The 12,493-nt window shown below is 35.6% G+C and overlaps 1 protein-coding gene across 1 annotated transcript in view; it reads left to right on the top strand.

Moving 5' to 3' along the window:
- Positions 1–790: 790 nt before the first annotated feature.
- Positions 791–12,493, top strand: part of CEP152 (centrosomal protein 152kDa) — a 70,623-nt gene continuing 58,920 nt past the window's right edge. Inside the window, exons 1-6 of the mRNA XM_012649145.1 lie at positions 791–877; positions 8,091–8,194; positions 8,421–8,493; positions 8,578–8,856; positions 10,259–10,421; positions 12,146–12,286. Coding sequence (XP_012504599.1) covers positions 791–877; positions 8,091–8,194; positions 8,421–8,493; positions 8,578–8,856; positions 10,259–10,421; positions 12,146–12,286 — 847 coding nt within the window. The remainder of the gene's footprint in view (positions 878–8,090; positions 8,195–8,420; positions 8,494–8,577; positions 8,857–10,258; positions 10,422–12,145; positions 12,287–12,493) is intronic.

Here is a 12,493-nt window from a genome sequence, read left to right as displayed (position 1 = left end):
ATTGGAAATTTCGTCTGAGCTTTTTCTTAAGATTTTTATGTTTAGCACATTTCTAGTTTATTATTATTACCATTTTATTTTTTTGTGTGGACAAATATCTTACTGTTTTGAATTATACTTTACAGACCAGTAGAAAAGTCTGTTCATAGCTTTATTACCTATTTGCATTTTTTCTTTTCTTTTCCTTTCCTTTCCTTTCTTATACTTTACAGACCAGTAGAAAAGTCTGTTCATAGCTTTATTACCTATTTGCATTTTTTCTTTTCTTTTCTTTTTTTTCTGAGACCGGGCCTTGCTCTGTCACCTGGACTAGAGTACAAGGTGTTATCATAGCTCACTGCAACCTCTAATTCCTGGGCTCCAGTGATTCTCCTGCCTCAGCCTCCTGAGTACCCTAGGAGCTGGGACTACAGGTGGCACCACCACACCTGGCTAGTTTTTCTCCTTTTTTGTAGGAATGGGGTCTGCTCAGGTGAGCTCTTACTCAGCCTGGTCTTGAACTCTTGACCTCAAGCAATCCTCCTGCCTCGGCCTCCCAGAGTGCTAGGATTACAGACGTGAGCCACTGTGCACGGCCTTGCATTTTTTCTTTTCTGTGAATTGCTATCATACGGCTATTTTCTATTAGTCACAATTAATTTGTATTTTTCATACATGAGTTATGAAACTCATAACCTGTTGTTGTCGTCTTTTGACTTTGTGTATGGCATCTCTTATGTAGTTTGTTCTGGGGAGATTTTATAGGATATTTAGAAACCAAACATCTTCCTCTTCCCACAGGAGGACCACCATGTCATTAGACTTTGGCAGTGTGGCCCTACCAACACAAAATGAAGATGAAGAATATGACAAAGAAGACTATGAAAGGGAGAAAGAGGTATGTCACTCAGAAAAAGACCCTAAAAACCCAATTCTTAACAACTTTTATCTCCTGACCAAAATTATATCATCTTGTGCCATTTTGAAGGGATTTATAATTCTTTTTTTCCTTTTTTAAAAAACAAAACAACCCTAAAACCTGATCAATATTTGGACTTGTAAAAGGTGGATGAGTGAAACGCTTTCTTTTTTGAGACAACAAAACACAACTGTGAATGATGCCATCAGATAAATGGTTAAATTTTTAGAGATCTTTTCATTGAGGAGGTAATGGTTGGCTTTGGAAGCAGAAGCCTAGTTTCTAGGTGCTTGGAATATTGCTGTGAACAAGTCTGACAAGGCTCTTTGCTTTGGGTGGTTTACATCCTAGTGGGGACAGATAGTAAACAAGTAAATGAGTAAATAAAGTAATTTGAGTGATAATTTATCACGGATAAATGATAGGGAAACAAACTAGGGTGATATGAAAGCAATTGGAAGGGGACAGCAGTAGATAGAGTGGTGAGGGAAGGTCTCTTGGAGGAGGCAATCTTAAGGCTGAGACTTGACTGACGAGAAGGAACTAGCCTTGCAGCAGCCTGAGGAAGAGCTTTCTAGGCCAAGTTACCAACGTTGGTAAAGGTGGGAAGCTGGGAGGAGACCCCGTGTATCTGTGGAACAGCCAGAAGGCCATGGTGTTGGGAGTGTGTGAGCCAGCGGCAAGTGGTGGATGGCGGGTGAAGACGTGGGATGGGGCCAGATCATGGTAAGTCATGATGAGATGTTTGTATTTTATTTTAAGAGCAATGGGAAGTCAGTGGAGGAATTTAAGTGGTTAAGGATGGTATCTGATTATGTTTTTGAAAGACCTTTAGGAAGGCTGTGTGGTGAATAGATTATAGCAGGAAAGGAGTAGATCACATTATTTACATATAAAGTGTTTAGCAACATTCTTGGCACACAGTAACCGTTCAGCAAATGGTGGCAATAGTAACAGTAACAGTGTTATTGGTGGAAGTCAGTCTACTCGTCATGATTGTTTTTAGTTGGAGTCAGATTTCTTGGTTGACTATGATAAAATGCTTCTTTTGTCCTGAGACAATTTTTGATAGCGCCTATTTCCTACTATGTAAAGTAATCCTTTTTAATAGTTGCTGTGGACCATTAGTATTAGCAGAAAGGAATAGGGCCAATTGACCATCGCTCATGTGGCTGGCAGTAGAATTACGGTAGAGATAGAAAACTGGCAGCTTGCTGGATTTTGTCCATAGACATGTATTGTTTGGTTGCTCAGTGCTTTTCGAAATTGATCTATATTTAAAGATTGGAAAATTTCATGGAGTACTCCAGAGTTCCTGGCTTGTCTTAAAGCATCCAAAGCCCTGGCTACACCTGGCCTGTGTTTGCACATGGCGGCGGGTGGGCTGGAGCTGAGCAGTGACTCTCCTTTCCCAGTTGGCCGTGGTCCCCACGTCTCACACAGACATGGGCTTATGCGCTCAGACCTGCCTGCTTTGCTCTTGTAAATTCTCTGCCAGGTCCCTGAGGGCATTTGAGTTTGTGACTCTGGTGAGAGTTTCTGGATTTTGGCAGAGTCCCTCACAACAATTGTCATGGCAAGGATGGGGATGAGGATTTTCTGTTACTTTTTGAACCTGCAACATGAGGTTTTCATGACTGTGATGGCTTGGATAGTTGGCTGAGATTTAGCCACTGGGATTCTTGAGAGGGTCAGTTTAAGTAATCACTACTGTAAAGAAGAAAAAATATTTTGACAGGTGATTTTTCGTTGGAAAAGATTATTAGAGAGATGCATAGTATATTAGAGCTTGCTGCCAGTGTGTTGTGTGGTGAAAATTTTAAAGGAGGTATTAGTTAAGGAGGCGATTAATTCTAGATAATATAGAAAATAGCCATTGAGATCACCTCTGGTAGATTGTTTGCTGGAGTAGGGAATTTCCAGAGGGAAAAAAGAGTTCTTAAAAAATGAAGTATCTAAGAATAAGTATTTCTAGCAGAGGGGAAGAAAAGAATTTATAGCTAATTTGACTCTAACATGATGATTATGGTTATATTGAGAAATATCGTGTTAATAAATGTTTTTACTTTTTTTATTTTTTTCTGGAATTCTAAAATTTTTCCTCAGTGTTTTTACTTAAAAAAATTACTGCAAGGGAAAAAGTGAGATTAGAGGCTGAGAGTTTCAGATTTTCAGGAATAAAATTCAGAATTGTTGATAAAAATTCACCTGTATATATACTTTGTCACTGCAAGCTAAAATAACAAATTGCCTGATCAAACCCAAGCTTGCTTGCATATCCAGAAGCCTTTTCAACCCCCTCTGTCTTTGTGACCCTACAATAGCAGAACAATTCACAGCCTTTAGAGATTAAAGAAAAGAGCTTCCTGACTACCTGGTTGGTAGCTTTAGGATTGAGGGTACGTTATAACTGTTAGCAGTGGGCTAATGCATATTGTTTTCTCTACTTAGTGAATCACTCTGTGTTCAATTCACTTGTGTAAGAGAAATGCCTTTATCTCCAATATCAAGTATACCACATGTGATTCATAGTCTGCCCTCTAAGGGATTGTGAGAGCCTCTCTCTGTAAATGGTAGCATAATCTTGATTTTGACCTTCTAATGTGAATAGCCAGTTGCTAATACAACATGCTTTACCAGACTGTTTAATTTTGTTGCTTTGATGCTAGTTGGGATTTTGTCCACATTTGCCCATATCTCTGTGAATAAGGCATAGTCAAACTCCAATCTATATGCCATCCTAATTAGTAGCCTTACAGTTATTTCCATTTCTGTTCCTTCCATTGTTTGCATTGAAGATCAAATGGAGAAAATGTATTTAATCTTTAGAAAACGAAAGGATTTAGTAAATAGGTGATTCAATATTTAGAGAACATTTAGACCAGTGGAATCTTAAGCCACAGACCACCATGAATAGATCCATATTTTGGGAAAAAAAAAAAAACCTCTGAGAATTTTGCAGAAAAGCAAGGCATTATAATCATTTCTAAATTGCTATAACTCTTAGTAGTACATTAGTAAAAGTTGGGCCACTGTGGGCCAACACATAGCAGAGAGGTACATAACCCACAGTTTCTCCCGGTGTCCAAATGAAACTCCATCTCTTACATAGTTGACAGAACAGATTAGGGTGTGAGTGAATGAGGGCGATGGCACCATGGAGATACAGTATCACTTCAATTAACAGTCACATATTACTCACATTCCTCACAACTTACCAGAGCGTATTACTTTCTTGCTGTACCACTTCAGAGCTGCTGATATATTTGTCCTTCTTGGTACTAAGTAGACCTCATCCAAAGCAAACTTTTACTTATAAAGCTAGACCAGAAAAAAATTCAAAAGCTCTTTTATTAACTCATTCATAATATAACAATGTGATTTTGTAAAATACGTTTCACATAAAGTCACTATAACTTTGTGATTTCATAGTTGGATATTACAGAGATATAGTTGTTGTTCTCTTGGTCATAGGAATGGTTGTTATAAGCTCCTAAGTTATTGGGAAAGCCATAACTTAAGGTAGATTGTCATTTGGGAATCTCAAAGTCTGCTGGAATGTATATATACTTTATTCAGTGTCACCAGGCGTAGCTTTGTGATTATTGCTTGGTTCTAGGTAGTAAAATTATCTATGTATGTATGTATGTATATATTCTGGAGCTGGTGATTTGGGGCAGAAATACTTGCTAAACTGTGATATCAAAATAATATTTACTGATGATGGGTCACTTAGTGATGATGTATTTGAAATGGTCTTATGTAGAATGGGATGTGGTTTAAGTAGCAGATGGCAGACAGAAACACCTGGCAATATGGATTTAGGTTCCTCTTGGTTTCTATATTGGTATTTCTCTAATGGAATAGTAAAGCTCCATTGAGCTTGGACTCATGTATTTTAGAGGCAAGGTTTCCGTTGCATAGCCTTTCTTCCACTTTCTAACTGCCTTGTTTGATGTAATTATGGAAGCATTTTGATATTTTGTGTCCACTAGAGGGAGTTGTAAAGCTAATATTTGTTTACATTTAGTGTGTATGCATGAAAGCATTATTTAATAGTTCATATTTTTAAATATCAGAATCTTTTCAGAAATGTACTTAATGAGGTAACCTGTTCGAAGGGAATATGACTGTTAGCTATTCCACTTGCTGCTTGTCTCTTGGGAGAAGAGTATGGTTTGTAATTGGATAACTTTTGCTTTCATGAATATGAGGGGATTATAGGCTTAGAATACAGTCTGTTTAGTTAATTTAAGTTGAAAATCTTAACAAAGGGTTTACATGTTCTCTGTTTTACATTATCCCTGAACATAGGCTTTTTGGGTGTTCTCCATGAGTTGTAAAGTGTTTTGTTGACAAAGTTCTTTGAGTAAAATGCCCTCTTTTTTTTTTTCCTTTTCTTTCTTTTTTTTCTTGTGAAGAAAGAAACATGTGAAGTAGAAAGGGAGAAGAGTTTGTAGAATGATTCGGATTTTATTTCAATCAAAGCCTTAACAGTGGCAAATTATCTTTTTTCTAGGGAAGGTATCTTTTAAATTTTTAAACTCAGTTGGTACATAATAATATCCTACTGAAAAGATTGCTGCTTGTAACCAAAAAGCAGTCTGACGAATTTGAAATTAATGAGTGGGATTAAATCTTTTCATTTGTAAGGATTGCTATCTCTGAGTTCTTTGAATCTCTATTTGGAAGTTGGGTGGCTCTTTAATGAGGAAAACTTATAGTTTCTAAAATTTTCTATTTGGTAATGTGCATAAATAGATATGGCAATTTTGTGTTTTATGGCACAAGGTTCAATGACAAAAAGCAAAATCTATTTGACAGTGTATATGAGGAGGGTACACATTGATCCTGGGAAATGGAAACGGGGGTGGAGTTTTGTTCCTGAATGGCCTTAAGTAGGAGGACTTCACTTCATTTAGCTTTTCTTTACCCTGAAAATTATAGAAGCCAAGGAATATGACCCAGTTATGCCAAAGAAATTGGTGGAGAAATTTTTTGAAGGTGAATGAAACTATTTAAAAATGTTAGCCCATGTATATTATAAAAATATCTTATGAGACTCTAAATACTATAGGAATGATTTTGCTAGTAAATAAGTTTACCTCTGGATCTGGAAGCATTTTGATTAGCTGATTGCCTATGTTCAAGTTAATTTTCCTCCATGGATGCCGATTTTGTTAATTTTGTTGTGTCACAAAGAAAGCTACAATAACTGCTTAATCATTATATAGCTTTTTCTGTTTTTGTGAGGGAAAAAAAAAATGTACTGTTCAGATGTCCCTGTCACGGTTCCTCTGAATTATAAGGCTATGTACTTGAACCTTACCGAAGGTTTAGAAAAAAATATTCTTTCTATTCATCAATCTCTACTTCATGTAAGTATAAAAGATTTATTTTGTTGTTATTTTTCCCTGTGTAACATGTGAGGGTAGTCTTTTTCCTTAAAGCAGTGATGCATAATTATAGGCAAAACAGGTTGGACTACTTTTAAAAGACCTCATAGATGTCATTTTTTTTCCTAGTGCATTTTGTGTCTTTGTAGAATTACTTTGCTACCTTTCACTTGAGGCAGGTTGTATACTAATATGTTGATGTGTTCTGTTTTTAGTGTGTTTCTTTTGTGTTTCTCGTTCTTTATGTCTTTGGGTCAACTCTGACTATGGCTAATTCTCAAAATGATTTTTTAAGCACCCTGCATGTGCAGGTAGGCAGTAAATCAAGGTCTTGGTTGTTAATTTTAGCAGCAAACAGATTTAGAGATGAAAATAACTTTTCATTGGAGAGAATATCTTTCTCTTGTTTCGTCTTTAAAGAACCAAATGGATTGAGAAAACCTTAAAAAAATAAAAAACCATGTCGTGAATATCAGAAATCTATGTGGAGTGAGGAAGTATCCCCCTTCCCACCTCACTTACTCCATTCCCATTCCCAAATTTTAACAATTTGGGGCATTCCTCTCAGACCTTCCTTAGAATATGTTCATTTAACTTTTACCATATGTATTGTGTTAAAGAAAGTTTTTTAAATTCTTAACATAATAGATATGTTTTATAGCTATATTCCATTTCTTTTATACTAATGACAGAGAAAGCGGGGGGAAATAAACCTTCCATAGACCAAGAAGCATTTCTCTTTTTTCTCCAAGGTTTTACAGGGTATTTAACATGTTTAAAATGCACTTGTTGCATAATTTTATGGCTTTGATTATTGGACTTTGGAGGGACTTAGTCAACTTGTTAATTAAGCTGGTCCTTAGTTTCTCAAAGAGAAGTCATTATTATAAGCAGTCCCCCTACAAACTATTCAGTAACATAATATTTGATCTTCTGATTGTTACAAATTTGAAGAGATTTTATAATGAGATTTGAAGAAAGACAATTGCAGATATTGAAATTTAACAAATTAGACTATTTATCTTTTTATCACAGTTTATCTTGAAACTTGAATGAATGAATTTTGTCTCTCTAGTTTATGTAGGCAGAATGCTAAAATTGTGATGTTTCTAGAAAAAATAGGAGAGCGAAGTCAAATTTTTAACGTCAGGTTTAGTGTTACGCTTTTGAGTGTGCTATCTGTAGAAAACTGAATCTTCCAACTCTCCTTTTACTCAAATGTTTTATAAGGGCAGGGTATTGTATGTCTTTTCATCATTGGAATTAGATGACTGTCTACTAATTAAGTCTCTCCCCAAGAGGTTTCAGAGCTTTTAAGGGCTTCTAGACCACCTGTTGCTGCTGTTGTTCTCATCACCTGGGCAGAGTGCATCTGGCCACTCAGATTCCCTGCAGGGCTGTCTGATTGTCAAGTCCTCAAGCTCTGATTACTGGTAAAACAGGATTCTGAGACTCAGTGTGCCCTGCGATAACATAATAATACAATGATTATACCATTATTGTGACTTGCTGTGTTTCCATAAAAAAGTTTTTCAATTCTGTTGTATGTGTATTTACATCTGAGACCTTTGTAGAAAAAAAGTAAAGCCTTCTGATATAAATACTGACATTATGCATTCCCCTTTCCCCAACTGAAATGATGAACATAATTTGTGTGGAATTTAAGCAATTAATTAAAGGAGGAATGAGGAACTTCTTTGACTTCTACTGTCAAAAATCACTCATTCCAAGGCAGTTTTGGTTTGGCATCTTGCATCGAAGTCAGTGTGATATTGATGCAGACTTTTCTGACTCAGTTGCAGCAATTACTCACGGACCTTCCTCATGATATGCTGGATGATGACCTCTCGTCCCCCGAGCTCCACTATTCGGACTGCAGTGAGGATGGCACAGAGGGAGAGTAAGGACCTGACATCACTTTCACTTGTATATTGCAAGTCTATAAGTCTTTTTCTTTTGATTCTCTGCAGATAATAATAATGTACATGATTATACAACTGTAGACTGATTCTTAAAATTTTGGGTGAAGGATGGAGGGAAAACATGTTAAAATCTTGGGCTTGTTTATGTTATCTATGTCCAAGTAAATGATAGTCTTTAAATCTAAAGTATTGATTTTTCTCAAGACCACATCATCCTGAGCAATCGGAGATGAACTGGAATAAGCATCAAGTGCTGCCCAAATCTCAAAATATAAATGTAAGTTGTGTCTGGTGTGATCATGTTTTTGATGGGGGTGGGAATAGATCTTAGTGCTTTTGTTTTACTATTGTTATCTAATAGGACTATAACGAAATTCAGAGTTTATACATTGGAGAAAAATGTGGTAATGGCTGGGAAGAACATCGAAGTGAAACCGAAGACCGACACCCAGGGTACCATCGTGAAGAAGGTGGAGACGAAGGCGGAAGTGGCTATAGTCCTCCAAGTAAATGTGAACAGACTGATTTATATCACCTTCCTGAAAACTTTAGACCATATACCAGTGGTCAGAAGCAGGAATTTAATAACCAACCAACCAATGTAATTAAATTTTCAGACCCCCAAAGGAACCATTTTCAGGTATTGTAAGAACTTGACTTTCAAGAATTTGTGTATATGTGCACAGGCATCTGCATGATGTCTGTGTGCGTTTAAGAAATGTATGTAAGTGCGGTGGTGAGATGATTTATTTTAACCACACAACTCTCTGAGAGGGCACTTATTCAGGTTCATGGTGAATTAGTCATGCTGTTTTCTGTTTATAATCTAATACAATCATGATCTTAAGTCCGAAGTTTAAAATAGAGGCTTTTTGGAAACAGTTATTTAAACATTAAGAATTAAGTCTGCCAAAAATTAACTGTCTTCATTTACTGCTGCCTCTGGCTTCTACCGCTTCTCTGTGCTTCAGGTATCTTCATATGGTTTTTTTTTTTTTTTGAGACAGAGTCTCACTCTTTTGCCCGGGCTAGAGTGAGTGCCGTGGCATCAGCCTAGCTCACAGCAACCTCAAACTCCTGGGCTCAAGCGATCCTTCTGCCTCAGCCTCCCGAGTAGCTGGGACTACAAGCATGCGCCACCATGCCTGGCTAATTTTTTCTATATATTTTTAGTTGTCTGATTAATTTCTTTCTATTTTTGGTAGAGACGGGGTCTCGCTCTTGCTCAGGTTGGTTTTGAACTCCTGAGCTCAAACAATCCGCCCGCCTCGGCCTCCCAGAGTGCTAGGATTACAGGCGTGAGCCACCGCGCCCGTCCCTTCATATGGGTTTTAAAGCAGTAATTCTGTGTAGATGACAGAATTTAGTCTCCTCAATTTTCTTGCTTACCAGTTATAACAAATTTTAGGTTAAACATTTCCAAGCTGATATCTATTTTATAGGAGGATATGACAGTAGATAGAATGAATATTAAGGAAATAAAAGCACCTTGTTTTTTCCTGTGGGAGAGTTTAATGAAGTAAGACCTCAGGATACATTTAGTTGTTTCTCAGAATTTCTCAGTGACAACAAATGTCTCATTTTGCCAATAGCTATTCTATGTCACCCAATGATGTGATTGTTTTGGTCCTTTTAAGATGGTTATTTTCTCTTAATTCTATCTCTGTAGAATGTTCTTCATTCCACATGTTCTTGTTGTTGAGCATGTGCATTTTTATGTTCCCAAGATGTTGGTACCATCTAAATCATTTGTTATAAAATATTTACATACAGTCTCATTGGAATTCTTGAGCTTTATTTACGAAATTGGCTCCATTATGTGCTCAAAAGTACAATTAAGGTGTTTGTAAATTATATATTGCAGACTTCTAATTGACAGTATTAAATAATAATAAGTACTATTTTTGAGAAGATATATGTGTAAAATTTGTAACTATACTATTATTAAGTTCTGTAACACAAAATTAAGGTGTTTAAGTCAGATAATTTTGGAAGAAAAGACCAAATCCTAATTGGCACTTTCATTTGTCATCTTATAATAGCAATTTGGGTCATCACAAGGTCCTGGTTGTCAAGCTTTGGAGTCATATAAAGTGACATATAAACCTTATCAGTCTTCTCAGAATAATGGCTCACCAGCCCAGGAAATAGCAGGAAGTGACACATTTGAAGGCCTGCAGCAACAATTTTTAGGAGCTAATGAAAGTAGGTATCAAATTTATTTTTCGATAACATAATTGGGGAATTTTGAATACTGAGTGGATATTTGAACACATTCAAGAATAGTTTTTTAAGTATAACAACGGAATTGTTGTTGATATTGCAAAGAGCCCTTATTTTTAGTGATATATACTAAAGTACATATGAACTGATATGAAGTCTAGGATTTACTTTAGAATAATATGTTGTTGCAGAGTGATGTTAGGTATAAGTATAGGTGAAGCAAAACTGGCCATGATTTCGTAGTTGTTGAATTTGGGAGATGGATTCATGGGGATTCATTGTGCTGTTCTCTCAACTTCCTTGTATGTTTGAAATTTTCCATAATGAAAAGTCAAATGAAAACTTTTCTCAACTGTATATTTCAGTCACTCTAGTTAAAGCATTCTCATTTATATAGTGGTTAGTATCCCTGCCTGTCATGCAGGAGACTAGGGTTCATTTGAAATTTAAAAAAGAAAAGATTTTTTTATGAACTTTTTTTTAATTGAAGACTAATTGGGAAAGAGAAATATAGATTTTTCTTTAATATCAGATTTTTCATCATATAGAAATGTAATTTAATAAGTCAGCCATTATCATCTTGACTTTTTCTTTTGATTTTACAGTTTTAATGTAATATTAATAATTAGGCAACTCTGATATAAATTATTTTATATTTGGAATTAAACTTAGGTATTAGGTTCACTTGTGTGGCACTTGCCATTTGTATAATATATATATAAATATGAGAATGAGAAAAGTGCTTACAGCTCTGCTAGAGAATAGAAAAACAAAAAACAAAACCCAAAAACCAAAACTTACACAGTGACTATGCCGAATTAGTGTTTTCATAGTCTAACTTTCATTGTCATATTCTCTGGCATATTAAATAATTTGTAATTATTGTGCGTGTTTAAGAGCCAGTGTGATTCTAGAGTATGACAGTGAGTTTTTGTTTTTTCTTTTTCCTTTACTTAGTGGGGGGAAGACATAGTGGATATTCTGGGCCCCCTGCACTAGACCAAAGAGAAAACTGGACTTCCTACCAATCATTTTTTTTTTTTTCATTTTTCACTCAGTCATTTTTAAGAGCTCCCTAAAATGACTTTGTTTCTCAAAGAAGACTTCAAAATTTTTTATTAATCTATTCATTAGTTAATTCATTCTGGAATTATGTGCCAGCGTAAATATTAATATGATATTTGTATCTCGTTTAAAATATTTTGAGAAGGGTATCTAGAAATTTTCTTTCAGAATGATTTTATAGAAGCTGATGTACTTGTTTTTAATTTTATGAGGACATATTACTCTTGTCTATTGCAGTTGTTATATACTGGTTTTTAATTGGCCACAATGGTAGTGATTCAGGTTTATATCCTAAATCAGTGACCGAAATTTCAAAGTTTTCTGGCAGTGACCCACAATAAGAGGTACATTTTTGAACATGATGATGCAGTCTACAATATATATCTATGTAATCAAGTGTATATAAATGAAAACAAAAGTTTCACAAAGTAATACTTATTCTTACTACATGGCATACTCTGATATAGTCTATTATATTCTATGTTGTTTTTTTAAAAAAATGCTAGTCACAATCCACTGAATTGATTTCATGATACTCTGATAAGTTGTATCCACAGTTTGAAAAACATTGGTTTAAATGACCACAAATTTATATTTTGATATATTTTTAATCTAATAAACCATCTTTAATTCCAAAGCAGATTCTGCAGAAAATATACAGATTATTCAACTTCAGGTTCTTAACAAAGCAAAAGAGAGACAACTAGAAAACTTTGTTGAAAAGTTAAGTGAAAGTGAACGTCAAATTCGATATCTGAATCACCAGCTTCTGATAATCAAAGGTAAAATAACAACTGCAGGGTGCTGTTGTTTATGAGGTACGCTAGAGATAGATGTGAGCTGTTATAGCAAAATATGTGGGATGAATTTAAGATTAGGTGAGCTTAAGAGTTCATTGCGAGTCTGTAGGATCATTAGTGTTAGATACCTTCTTTGATTAGCAGGGGTTTGTGACATCTATGTGGCTTCTCAGGTAAACAAATGCTGAG

The sequence above is a fragment of the Propithecus coquereli genome, unplaced genomic scaffold, assembly GCF_000956105.1.
Source record: "Propithecus coquereli isolate 6110/MARCELLA unplaced genomic scaffold, Pcoq_1.0 Scaffold3, whole genome shotgun sequence".
Classification (NCBI taxonomy): Eukaryota; Metazoa; Chordata; class Mammalia; order Primates; family Indriidae; genus Propithecus; species Propithecus coquereli.
Note: the sequence above shows the minus strand (reverse complement) of the source record. Positions and strands in the feature narration are given on the sequence as shown.